Raw genomic sequence first — 14,096 nt, 5'->3', positions numbered from 1 at the left:
TCTCAAAGATCAGGCTCCCACACATTACCTGGGGTTAGTGTATGACGGATCCACAGGTGATGGTCCCCCCATTTGTCCAGTTCCAGCTCCAGTTCCAGCAGTGGGCGTGGTCGCATTATAGGAACCCAGTGGAATCTGGAACTCAAGAGGGGAGGACATAAAGGGGAGAGGCTGCTGAGCGGGATGAGGTTGTTGCTGCTGCTGCTGTTGATGCTGATGTTGTTGATGATGTTGCTGCTGCTGTTGTTGTTGTTGTTGCTGCTGCTGCTGGACAAAAGCCTGTTGGTAATGGTGTAGCTGTTAAGGAAGGAAGAGAAGGAGAAGAAGGGGAAGGGAATGAGGGACGGACCTTTGATTTCATGGCGCACAGTGATGGCAACGAGATGATGAAATGTTGTTAGAAACCAGTTCTGGATTTGGAAAGCTGGGGACACAGTGGAGGGGAGGGATGAAGGAATGAAAGTCAAATAGCACATAGGTTTGATTTTTCTTGGCCACAAACTCCAGAACAAGCTGACTGATAAATAGTCTTAGCATGTCATCAGCTATTATGGGTAATATGTCAACAGTTGGTCGCCTATTTACACATCCATCAGAAGCAGAGCAAGATTAGCATTCATTTAGAGCATTCAGTTCTTTTGCTGCGGACTGGTCTCCAACAGCTCCTTAGAAAATCCCTTAGCAGATATCTGACTTTGACTGGATCAAAGAGGCTCCTTCTCCATTAGGTAAACATTCAAAAACACAAAATATTTCTTATTTTTGAAGATCTGCAGTCACAAACCCCATTTTAACTTGGATCCAGCAGTACTGTTCAGGGACTAAGTTCACATACACAATCTAGCAGCACTGTGTGGATTATTTGAACATAAATACACCACTGTTGTGCTTTTACGGTTCTGTACAAATAAAGTTGATCTGATGTCATCACACCATATTACACATTTGCAGTCACTTAGCAAAGCTTCCTCACCACAATAGGGGGCAGGTCTAAGCTCACAGAGGAAATGCTGTTTTTAAACAGTTAGCAGGTATCTCGGGAATAAAAACAGTAATTCTGAGAGGTGCTCTCTTCCCCTGCTTGTGAACTGCTTCATATGTCGGGATGCAACACAGAGGAAACTGCTCGATTTCACCCTCTGTTCGATCCCCTTGTGGCTTCGTTCAGACCAGATTGCCTCTGAAATAAAACAGATGGTACGCGTTCCGTGGGAAAGAGACTAAAAATTGCGCCGCCCTGACAGTATGCATTTGGAGGACCTGTGTTTGTGTGTTTGATTCAGTAGCTGCATAAATACTAGTTTTCTGAATATTTGGACAGAGTCAGTAGGAAGTTTGAGCGTCTGCTTCCAATGCTGCTTGGCACAGACACGAAGCGATTCGACTGAAACCGACTGGCTGCCAGTGTTTGGAACAGAGAGAGCAATTTTAGGGCATTCTGACATTAAATGAAATGTTCAGCTCTGTGTTATTTCATGCTGCGTCTCCATGTGTTTCGCTGTCATTTGCTCAAACTATTTATTGCAGTTTTGGATAAAATCTTCTGCTCTGAAATTCTGTCAGCTAGAAGCACCCTCACATGCTCAAATGGACTTGAATGCAAACAAAAGCAAATTCAATTTGATGGATGTCCATTGTAGCACAGACAGCAAATCAAATTCAAGTTTTGGCCACTTTGATGCCTGGTTCAGACATCTGATAGAACTCACCATGGCTGCATACTGAGCCTGGGCCTGGGCCTGGGCAACCTGCTGCTGGTACATTGGCTGCATCATCATTTGCTGCTGCTGCTGCTGCTGCTGCTGCTGCTGGAGGAGGGCCTGTTGCTGCTGCTGCTGCTGAAGCTGGAGGGACTGCTGCACAGCCTGTTGGTACTGAGGATGGTTGTAAAGAAATTAAAAATCTTAGCATTTTCTCTTGGTGACGATTCAAGGATTGACTATGACTTCTACAACGGTGTGTCGCGTTTGTGTGAGTGTGACGGACGCACCTGGAGGTATTGGAGTTGCTGAGCATTTATATGTTGTTGCTGCAGTGCTTGTTGTTGTTGGTGGTGGTGATGCTGTTGCTGTTGTAGCTGCTGTAGACGCAGATCACCAGGCTGTAGCTGCTGCAGGACTCTGTGCTGCTGACTGCTGGGCTGGGGCTGCACAGATGGCTGCCCTGAGCCAGGGGTGGGGGCTGAGTGAACAGGTCAAGTCACTTTTATTTATACAGCCTAATATCACACAGTTGATGGATTTATTACTTTGAGCAACATATCGAGCACAGAAATCAACATAAGTTAACTGTAAAACTGAAAGCCTGACACATGCTTTAAGCAAGTTCAAGGACATTTTGTAGTTGGTGAAGTCTCAAAAGTTGACGATTGAATTTGTTGAATTTTTTCAAAATTTCCTCAATGCAAGCATGTGGACTACTGACAAATCTAAAATGAGTCTGCATGGGAAACTACTTGAAAACACAATCTATATGAACCTGATGTTTTCAGGATGATGCAAACTTCGACAGATATAAAACATTTCAAAACAAACCTTTCTGGCCATTGCTGACAGGTGCTGAAGGCACAGTCATCTTGACAGGGGTGACAGTGGTGAGGGGCAGGACGTTACTGTTTGCTGCTTTTGGCCTCTGTCTAGGAGCTATTGATGTTTCCGTTGGGCCCACAGAGTCTGTTATCCTGGAAAGAAGGAGTCAATCATTGTGGTTTGAGTTTCCTTGATGAATACCACTAAACCATGTCTCTCAATACGTGGATATGTACAGCATGTGCAGTAAGGTTTGTACTGTGCTGTTCTGCTCAGATATATGTTCAATTCAGCACCAAACAGCAATTTTAATATATTCCTTAAATGAAAGAAAAGTGTAAATGTGTTTCAAATGTTTAACTTCTTTACAAAAACCAAAGAGAAAGTCTTTGACTGTGGGATTTTATGGGGAAAATAATAAATAACAGATCTGATGAAATGTCTTAAACACAGTTTTTGTATTTTCTTCCCCGCATGTATTAAGAAGATTCACAGCAGAGAATCAGTACCAGTCCTCATACGAAACCAAAATAGGAAAACTGCCTTCTCGTCAGTAAGCAGTACCTGGCTTTTGTCATACTTTTCTTAGCAGCGACCTCACTAGCTGTTAGAGGCTCTGGGAGAGACGTCGGGATGGGAGAGTTCTGGAAAAACAGCAGGAGAATTCTGTTAATAAACAAAAGACTACAAAGGCTGAAGCCACACTGATCGCTTCATTCAGGTGACTTACAAAGAGATTTGGCACGGGACAGTCTTTTCCAGCTAACTTGAAGGCAAAGTAGGACACTTGGTAAATGTCTGGTCTCTTCTCCTGGTCTGGTTCGAGCATATATCCTGGAAAAGACAGAGAGGTCATTTCATAATAATTCATAATGTGCATCCTCTCTATCTGGCCACTTGGTGGAGCTGTTGGTCAAATAATTGAAAAAGGAGGATCCACCGTAGGAAGTGAAATAGCATTAAGAAAACAAGACTGTCACGACTGACAGTCCGTAACTGGTTCAAACAGGCTTCAGTTGTGTAAATGCCTAACGAAAACACTAAAGTCAGTTACAGGACGCGCTGGGAGCAAACACAGCAGAGAGGGAACACTGTCAGAGTAACAGAAAACTTCACTGTGAACGTTCTCAAACTTCTGTGCTGCTTTCTGTGTCATTGAGTTAGCAACTATGATTTGACACAGTCAAGCCGACAGTCAAGTTAAATCATGTGGATAAAACTTTCTAGCTCTTTTTGTACAGTTGTCCTTCACAGCAGTAATTATCAGAACAAACACATACTGTTTCAGCAGGAGAGTAGAAGTGACAATAAATAGTGTAGAAAGCGATTTTGGGGTAGTAATTTAACACTCCTGTATCATTTGAATACTCATTATGACATTAATCCATGTTAAGTCACAAAACTTACTGATTAAACAGTGCAACTTGAAGGAGAATTTGGAGTTATCTGGAACGATAAAGGTTCCATCACATATGGCAACTTGACTCTCCCCAAATGGAAGTGCGAAGAAACACAGCTTGTACAACAAGCATCCAAGTGCCTGTGAAGAAAACAGAAACAGTGTTGAAATGCACCTGAACCAAACAACTTTAGTCAGTTTGTGATGCTCAGTGCGACACACAGATACTGTTTGGAACTCCAGAAGTATTGGGTTTTGATACTCAGCTCAAGTAATTATCTAACACTCGAAAGGATTTATACTGAAACAGAGAAACGACATTAAACTGGAGGTGTAAACCCCCACTCTGGTTAGAACTTAGGTACTTCCCTCACCGCCTTGAGACTATGAACATACAGCTACTACTGATCAATTTTAACGGCATGTTTGCTGAATTACATTTTTTTTTAATCAACGTGAGGGAGAAAAACATCAGTATGACACCAGGAGCTACAATAAGCGTATATATGAGACACAAGAAGATACGAGACGTATCTAGTATCTATCAGTCCTCATCACAGACATCAGAAACAGGCATGTAAAACGGACCTCTACAACCACTTAATGGACTGCACCAAGTGCAGTCCATCCCAGCGGGGAGCAAAGCCCTAACCCTGGCAATGTCACTGCCTTTCTCTGCCCACTGAGAAACACAGGACTGCTTAGCAAAGAATTAATGTTCCTTATGTCCGTGGCTAAAAAGCTGCTTTTAAAAAAATCAGCCCAGAGTCTGTTCCCTTGGCAATATGGCTGTCCAAACACATCCACATGCAAAAGTGCTCTCCTCCCAAATCATACATTCAGTTGGCACTATATTTGGCTCCAGCATCTTTTTGTGGATGATGTAGTTGGAGATGAAAGAGACTCTGGAATCAGCGACAGTGTTTAGGGAATGTTTTCCTTTAAGCGCTCCATCTGAAGACAGATATTCTTCACACTTCTCCACTCAACCGGCTAATCCAGTCTGATACTAAAATCCTAATCCGAGTCAGACAGCATATCCGCCAACAACCCTAAAACGCATGGATAAATGCATATGACATGTGTCTGAGACGCAACGTAGCAGAGTTTCAAACGTGGCTAAACATAGAACAGGAAGTGAGGATGCAGGGGGTAGTCCACAGGAAGTTACTGTTTTTGTTCAACATCTCACTGTCATCCACCTACAACCAGAGAAGCGTCTGTCTAATCATCTGTTAATGCACACACATATATAATGATTAGTGAGGACTGATACTTTTATAAACGAATGATTTTTGGTTTTTTGGAGGGAAGATATTGGCTGTTTTTGGTTAGGTAGTTTCATTTGCATTTTAATCTGCACTGGTTTACATACAGTATGTTCATTCTGCACATTCTTAATAAAACCATCTGTAAGAACTGATCACTGCAGTAATACCTGAACAAGTGTATGGGCAAAAAGTGTCCCATCAACAGCTACATCTTTATGTCCTGGCTCATTTAACTGCCGGGCAATTACACCGCTGCTCAAAATGGCTGCTGTCCAGGCCCTGCCGCTCTACCTCGCACCTTTAAAAACAGCCAAGGCCTATTTCACACGAGCTTATCGAGGTCCTCAACTGGGCCTAATTATCTCAAATGGACGGAAAAAAGAAGAGGACAGGCAGCAGGGAGGGAGGAATAGGATGAGGCAGAGCTCTGGCTTTGCTGTGAATGATGTTGCTTAATGTTTTATGAGGGAAAAACACTGTTGGAGAGCTGGTGGAGGCAAACAGCCCGGGGCGAGCCAGCAGAGAGAGACAGAGAGAGAAAGAGAGGAGGAACCTGTCAGGGCAGAGTGACGCCCAGGACACTGCCAGGACAAACCAGCCCTGCAGGGTGCATAACACACACGCACACACACAGATACTGCACACACATACAAAGAAGGACCTTACCCATATATCAGCCTTAGTGGTGATGGCTTTCCCTGCGTACAAGTTAATCATCTCCGGCGAGCGATATGAAAGGGTTGTGTACCTGGGAGATACAACAACAGGAAGTAGTCAATGGCAGGTGACTAAGCACCAGAAGTTGAAAGGAATTAATACATTTACTCAAGCACAGTACTTAAGCAGTGTTGAGGTACTTATAAAAGGTTTTTGCAAGTTGCGAACACAACAATGACAGCTGTTTATTTACACAAACAAACATTATAGAGCAACATTATCATTTATTTGGAGTCACATTTCTGTCCACCTTATGAATGTAAGGCCAATATTCACTCTCTTCTAGCTCTGTTTTTGTTCTCTACCAGCTCCTAAGGGAAATATCTGGCTCTTCAGCAGCGAGCCGATCCATTTTGCTCACCAGTTAGTCTCTCATTGCGTCTGTCTGCTGTTTGCTGCTGAGCAGGTAGTGTACAGTGGGGAGTTATTCTGCTTTTCCTGCGGCCAAAAACAACGCTGAACCAAAACAATAAAGCTGCAGATTAACATTTTATTTTGTTTTCTATTGAGTCATTCTAATAAGAATCAAAGCAGCTGGTTGTGTGTGTGGTTTCGGTATGACCAGTGTCACAAAGGAGAGTTTACTCTGAGTCATATATTGCAGATACACACCAAGCATTGCACTTTATTGCAGCTATAAATGTGGGAAAAGTTAACAGGCCAGTTCTGAACGTACTACTGTGATTTGACACCACCCAAATAGAATACAGACACTGACACCGCACTAGACAAGACAAAGCCAAAGAGAAGAGGTTGTGACCACAATAGAGCACCACATTAACAACCTCCCTGTACACCATCATCTGCAACGGATCAACAACAGTGTGACTGTTGCAGTAGCATGCATGATTTTGATTTACTTGCACAGAGTTATACGAGTGTATGCTAGTACAGCTATATGTTTGGCGAACAGACCTATTTTGATCTGATCCCAGTGTGATTTACAAGCTCACTCTCTTGTTTTGTGGACACAAATTAAGTTGAACTTTATTTCTTATTACTAAAAAAAAAAAACAGTCTCTTTTTTTTCTTTTTTTTTTTACACTAGATGGAAAGTTGGCTCCGTAACTGGAAATGCTATTGACATCCATATCCACCTGCAGTATTGCAAACTCTTCTTTGGTAAATCCTGGGCCATCATGAAGTACTATCTCAGTAGCAGGACCGAGCAAGGCCAAATCTGAAACTACGTATGTGCCTGCAGCCTACATGCAGGTAAAGTTCCATAGTTTTTAATAACAATCCTGGGTTTCTCACAAAGTTCCTGTAGTTCAAAAGACCCATTACATGCTGGTCTGTTTCATTTCTTTTACATGACTGTGTCAAGTTTACACGTCACTCTGAAGCCAGAGGACAGAAGTGAAAGGCATACATCATGGTTTTACTGTATCAAGAGACTTGCAGGCCATGTCCTTCACTGCTGAAAAAAAAAAACTTACTTCTTAATCTCATCCTCCACGGCAGTCACACCATCTTTATGTGGCAGTAAAACCTTGTGAGTAGCACTGCCGAAGTCACATAGCACATAATTTCCCTGGTCGTTTAGCAGGATGTTTTCAACCTGGTAAAGGGACAGACAGAGGTTTTAGACTATTTAATAAATGAAATAATGTGAGGAAAACATTGCAAAGTCACTAATGAAACCTCAGCATATAGCACATACACAGTGACAGAACAGCTGAATGTAACTTTGTCTTGACTGCCTGAGTTGAATACAGTGTCACTGATCATCCAATAATAGAGCTGCAACACCAGAACTTTCAGATCGGGATCTGTAGTCCAATCTACGCCACCCACAGGGATGGAAAATAACAGCAGCAGAAGTTTAATTCTCTGAAGATGCAAACGTGTTAGTCTGCACCCCTTATAAGAAAGGACAATAATGGCTCCTGACATTGTGAAAGTGCTGAATTGCAGTTTTTGCTTTTGTATAGTTGGGTTTGCATCAGTTTTATTTCACATTTTACACCTCCTCACAGAGTCACTGTGTATTCCTCTGCCTTCATTCTACCTGGTTAATTTATAGGCTTACCCAGCTTTTATTTGCACAAACAAGAAACGACTGGGGGTTTGGGGATAGTGTTCCTAAGGCCAAAACAAAAACACCTTTTGTGACTTCTTTTTACTTAATCTTCATTGGTGTAAGTGTTTAATGTTTAATGTAATCTTTGAATACACACATAAAGAAAATAGTGTTAATTAAAACAAAAGTGGACATTTCAGCTATAACACACACTGCCTGCATGTGGCAGAGGATAAAACTGTGTGCCTGTAGGTGGCACAATCAACATGTCAACATCTGCAGGTTTAAACTGCTGCTGCTGCTGCTGCTGCTGCTATTCATTTGGTTCATTATAGGTTTCCCCTACGTTTTCCAACAACCAAACCTCGACCCTGTATAAAAAGCGGTGGTTGTGATTGAGACGCATCATTCCATCAAAATCACATCAGCTGTGACTGAAATAATTGTGGCAGACAGAACACACCAACAACCAAGCCAAATCTCATGGCTAATTCCATTTGAATGGACATGGATAAACTCAGAAATCCCACACCCACACGCAAAACTGATTCAATACACAGTAATGGAGGAGTGAGACAAGCCTTCATTACAGCAATTTTGCCAAAGAAGTCTCATCTTAGTCTGTTTCCTGGTGCACAGAAGGCAAATTTCAATAACATGTCAGTACGACAGCAGATCTATTTTTACAGTGTTTGTTATCATGTGTGTTTTGCTTTTGGGTTTCAGGTCTCGGTTTCTAAATAATACTTTTATTTTAGGGCCGCAGCAGAGAGGTAACAAGCCTGAATAACAACATTGAATCAACAACGAAGGGTGTAAGGAATGATTGAGTAAAGATAGAAAGACATCAAGGCAGGTGGAGGAAAGATGGGAAACAAGGAGCAAAGCAAGACAAGGAGATAAAGATGTGACTGGACGAAAGTGCAACAAGGGCATACGATGTAAAAGGTAAAGCCAGTAGGGCATGTGAAGAAGACGAGGGACCAGAGAGAGGATAAAGAGAAAAAGATTTCAAACCATCCAAGAAAAACTGAGCTAATGAAAGCTACACAGAGTGTCTCAACACTGTTGACAGCTCAGGGTTAAGGGGCTTTTTTGCACTCTCACTTCCCCTGGCAATGCGTGACTGGGCCTCCGTGGTCTTTTGTGTCCCTGCGATGTTATGTAAGCCATGTAGGGTGAACAGATAGATAGAGACAGCGAACAGAGGATAGGCCTGTGGAGCTGAAGGGACCGCACTGTTTAGAGGCTTGTCCAACTGGACAGAATACAGCAGCCCACTGATGGGGCACTAAGGAGAATTCAACCAGGGTGGGAAATTACCACTGGCCTCCAAGTATCAGCAAAATGAGGGTAAATCTGGCTCGCAGCCACCCTTGACTTGAAAATCTATTGTGAAAATCAAGTTAGCTGAAAGTTGGTAAGCAATTTCAAGACATACCAGCCCCTGTGGCCTGTAAAAAGTCTGAAGTTTGTTGCTCTGGCAGGAGTAGGTGGGGGAGAAAGAGGAAAAGGAGGTGGATGAGCAAGTAACAGGGGGGTAGGGGAGACAAGGAGAGGAAATAAGAGAACAAGCTGGCAAAGGAAGCGGGGGAGCATAAGAGGAAGCAGAGGAGTTAGAATGAGCTGTGAAGTGAAACCAAAGCATTTTCTTCTGCTGACAAAGCAGATTTATATCACTCATGTGTGTAAACATCATTTGGCATCAAGTGTAATGAATAAATGTTCAATCCACGTGTTCCTTCTTTTGATTTTGTTGACATCTTTGGAAATCCATAGCTGTAGATTTTGTGCAGAGCACCAGGCTTCGCAGCTCATCAAGCTGTGGGTTTTTCTGGGAGGCTTTAGTTGGAGGAAGTCTGAAGGTTTCCTTTAACCACTCACGGTTAACCCCAGTTACTCTTTTACTGATTCTGTTCCTGCTTGCAAGAACATTTCTTGTTCCCTCTTCAAGACCTTCCAGACCAACTGGTTGCTACATGCAGTGACTGTCCTAGAACTAAATAGCCCTAACAGAGTATGTACAACCTATTACCACAGTTGATATACATAGTTATTCAAAGTAAGTAAGACTCTTGGAAACTGGCATGGCCATTTTTCTTGCATCTTATAGAATCAAAAAATATTGATATTAAAATAATCATCAGTTATATGCAACTAGTAGATTAAGGTGTGCTATTGATGGGACAGATAAGGAGGAGAAGGAGAATGGAGTCGGGGAAAAGGATCAAGACCCTCTTCACCTTGAGGTCTCTGTGGATGATGGGTGTCTTGCATTGGTGAAGGCGGGCCACGGCTTCACAGGCGTCACAGAAGATGTGGAGGACCTCTGCCTCACTGAAGCCCACATTCAACCGCTGGTTCATCTGCTTCACCACCTGACCCGCTGCAGGAGAGAGGAAGAAGGACAACTTTAGGACTCAGTGCAGGTCATCAGTTCAAGCTAGGAAACCAGTACCAACCGGTCTCTTTGGTGGTTTGACCTCTTGTAAACAAAATTTTCTAACTGGGATAGTTTTCAGCCGTCCTGTATCGCTATGCTTATACTCACACCCTGAAGCTGATCTTGACCTGATCAGTATTTACAGGATGGACAATGGTATCTAAATGCCTCAGATGTTTTGTTATTATCAGTGCAAGTCTCCTAAGATCATAATTTACTGTCACAGCAAACCATAACATAAAAAAGGGAAAAGGGAAAAGCAGGTGTTGTTTGAGTACTTGACCAAACTAAATACATCACCATGTAAAGGCTTCATCTAACTATGTGATTATTCTCAGTAACCAGAGCAGTGTTTGAATGTAAACTTGTCCAATGAGGGCAAAACCACTCTAAATAGCCTTCCAAAGAGCCAAGCTCAGCAAGCAAGCTGCCATGATCAATAGAGAGGCCACACAAAGAGGCACCAACAAAGTATTTAACTACAAACTCGATTCCAAAAAAGCTGCGATGCTGTAAAATCTACAGAAACCAGAATGTAATTGTTTGCTATACACTGGATTGAAAATTTATTTAATAGTTTAATCTCATTAATTTAATTGAGTTTTGTCAAGTTATGCTTATTCTGAATTTGATGCAGCAACACGATTTCACAACATGTGTGTATTTACAAGAGACTGTACCTTTACAGTATTCCATGAGGATCAGGACCTCCCAGACGCTGTCTGACACCACATTGATTGTGGAGTCCAGGTAGCCAACAATGTTCTTATGGCCTGACAGCTCCTTCTATACGTGGGATGAAAAGATGGAAGTGATTAGGACAGAACAACGAAAGTATGCAACAAGCATTATTATCCCACTAAATATGGCAGTTACACATTTCCAGAATCAAATTGTTAAGGACATCGCTCCTATAAACCAACGACAAAAAAAGAGTAGCTTCTGGTGTAATTACAAAGGATGTGTTGATTTTGTACACACACTTTTGCCCCTCTCAGTCAGTGCCAATGAGCATTTCATGTTTGGACTTGTGTAGTGTTACTGCGATATTTATTCAACAGTGGGACTCTGCTACTCAATGTACAATCTAATTTTGAAATACTTGATTTCTGCCTCAAACAAGCAGCCTGTGAATCCCTATGACATGTCTTTATACCTCATGGTTTTACTATATATAGTAACCAACACAACCCAAAAAGTTCCAGCATTCGGCTGAAATCCGTCCAGTATTTGCACTCAAGCTACTGTGAGTGGCAAAAATGCTTTCTGTGTCCTTACGCCTTGCTGATCTCTTAACTCCACTAATCTTTCTTCACTTGATTCATTTGCTGGTTTAAAGCATTAGTGTTTGTGTTTGTGTTTGTTGGTTGTCAGATGCCAGCGTGAGAAGAGAGACTGTTGTGTGTTGTGGAAACCAGCACACACAAAGCAACTTCCCATTCGGCCTGGACTGTGTCAATGTTAAAGTCGGCTGTGTGTGTGTGTGTGGGTGAGTATCACACAGCTGATGAGGCAGTGAACAGACACACAAAGCTGGCCAAACAGCTCAGAGTGAGCTGTTCACTGACACACTGGGGTCAAACAGTCAAGACAAGACATCTGCTGTTGTCCAAGTTGTACATGTCTGGCAGATAACAGAATAACTGAGAATATTTAACTTTGAATGACATAAACCACCTTCAATTATTTACTGTAATCATGCAAGGGCAAGGTCTGTGTGATAGATCAAAAGTGTTTGTCAATGGACCAGGTGCATTAATACAATGTCAGTCAGTACACAGCCAAAAGCCTTTTGCTCTTGCCAGACTGGAAATGCTGGGTGGTTTAGGGAAGATAGAATGAAGCCTTTTATGTGCAACTTGTTTTACAAGAGGACATGTCTTTAAATGATGGCTTGTGTCCCATCTGAAACAGAGATTACTGTATGTGTTTAATTCAAATACCTGAAAACTGAGTACGGCCCCATGAATACTTAGAATAAACACAGTGTAAAAAAGGCACAGTGCAAAAAAAAAGTGAGAAAAAGATTTCTTCCAGTTTGGGAAGGATTGAAGGTAAATGCAGCTAAGAGCAATTGGTTTGACACCACAAAAGAAGGCAAAATGATGAACTAATACTTTTACTTTCAACTTTGCTGTGTTCAGTTCGTAACTGATGCAAATTTCATTTTCAGCAAAGGTTTCTCATTCACCATTCACACAATCCACAGCTGCACAGTTAAGCACAGGTAATAACTGATCTTAAATTCAATCAATATTTGCCTTAATCAAAACAAATGTGCAATTAACAAGCATACTTAAAAGAGAGCTCTTGAAATAAAGACAAGCAGTTAGTTTAGTTAGAGTTAAGAGACAGCATTTCTACTGCAACCAAACACTGTGATGCCGCCCTCACCATGATAGTGATCTCTCTCTTGTAGACATTTAGGTCCGGGACATTGTTGACATACATCCTTTTTAGAGCGCAGCGGACACCGCTGTGCGTACGAGCCAGGAACACCACTGAGAAGCCTCCTGGAAAAACATAAGAGGACGAGTTAGCATTACATCAGCATACTTACGTCCTTTTCACACATCATTTTATGGGGAAATGGTTATCAGGGTTCACACAGACGTATACTATGTGGAAAAACTGCTTAATTCATACTTAATTTATTGATTATGGTCAATGAGAAATGTTGAAGCAAGACTTGATCGTCCCTTGAATGAAAAACACAATTTGGCTAGACATTTTAAGGTTAATGACCACATCGCAAGTGAACTTCGGGCGTATATGGTCAGAGCTGCTATTACAAATTCCTTTTTTTCCCTGAAAAGCTTAGGGTGGTTTCACACCTGTAACTGGGTTAAGACCAAGGAGAAAAAAATATCCATTGTTGCATTTCAGTTCTGGTTCACTTCCTGTCCACAATGACTTTTTAAAAACAAAAAATGAGCAAACAGGAAGTTATACAGGCTGACAAGCAACTTGTTGATTGGACAGTTTTGGAGACTGTCATTCTGCATCATCAGGACCGACATGGGTAAATCAAATTCCTGTAACTGATTGAAGTTTATGCAGCACTTTACGGCTTCTGATGTGTATGTTTATGATCCTAGTGTCACAAAGAGCCCATGAAGAAAGTGTCCCTGCATTATTAGTACTATTTGACTGCTAAAGGACCAAATGTTATGAATAATGACTAACAGGTAGAGACAGGAGAAAAAGGAGACATCTTGTACAATAAAGATATAGGTCTTATTGCTGTAGTATTGTATTATCTGTCACACACTTCTTAATGGACTTAATCAACTGGCAAAGTACACAAAAGACATGAGCACAGCACTTTTATCACATTTTTACCTATGAATCAGGGAAAATGTTTGCATAAACAGTTTGCACCCGAGCCCAAATTACCAGGACAAGCTGGTCAGCTAGTAGGCTAAGCTCATTAGCTTGCATTGGCTCCAACTCCAACTGGGTGTAATCCAGAAGTTAACAAAAGCATTTGATTTACAAAACATAGTGAGGTTTTACAAGAAAGTGATGTGAAGCTAAAAATGCATTGGGTGAGTGGATTTTTGGTGCGAAGTGAGGTTTCTGGTGTGGCAGTAGACTAAGCTGACAGGGACAAGGTGTTTAGCTGGAGTGCCAGTAACTGTTGTCACTGTCCTGTGTGCCTCTCTGGGTGAATGGACACTAGCATTGTGATGGGACAGTCCCCAGTCTCATTAGG

The 14,096-nt window shown here is 41.9% G+C and overlaps 1 protein-coding gene across 2 annotated transcripts in view; it reads right to left on the bottom strand.

Annotated features, from left to right (window-relative positions):
* Positions 1–14,096, bottom strand: part of bmp2k (BMP2 inducible kinase) — a 47,291-nt gene that overhangs the window by 12,977 nt on the left and 20,218 nt on the right. For both annotated transcript variants that reach the window (XM_076731634.1, XM_076731635.1), the window contains exons 2-13: positions 12,776–12,894; positions 11,062–11,167; positions 10,182–10,324; positions 7,355–7,476; positions 5,865–5,946; positions 3,936–4,068; positions 3,259–3,362; positions 3,093–3,172; positions 2,535–2,680; positions 1,991–2,181; positions 1,710–1,874; positions 29–297 (exon numbers count right to left, since the gene is read on the bottom strand). In XM_076731634.1, the coding sequence (XP_076587749.1) occupies positions 29–297; positions 1,710–1,874; positions 1,991–2,181; positions 2,535–2,680; positions 3,093–3,172; positions 3,259–3,362; positions 3,936–4,068; positions 5,865–5,946; positions 7,355–7,476; positions 10,182–10,324; positions 11,062–11,167; positions 12,776–12,894 (1,660 nt within the window). The remainder of the gene's footprint in view (positions 1–28; positions 298–1,709; positions 1,875–1,990; positions 2,182–2,534; positions 2,681–3,092; positions 3,173–3,258; positions 3,363–3,935; positions 4,069–5,864; positions 5,947–7,354; positions 7,477–10,181; positions 10,325–11,061; positions 11,168–12,775; positions 12,895–14,096) is intronic.

This window comes from Chaetodon auriga, chromosome 5 (assembly GCF_051107435.1).
Source record: "Chaetodon auriga isolate fChaAug3 chromosome 5, fChaAug3.hap1, whole genome shotgun sequence".
Classification (NCBI taxonomy): Eukaryota; Metazoa; Chordata; class Actinopteri; order Chaetodontiformes; family Chaetodontidae; genus Chaetodon; species Chaetodon auriga.
This window is presented reverse-complemented; position numbering and strand designations above follow the sequence as displayed.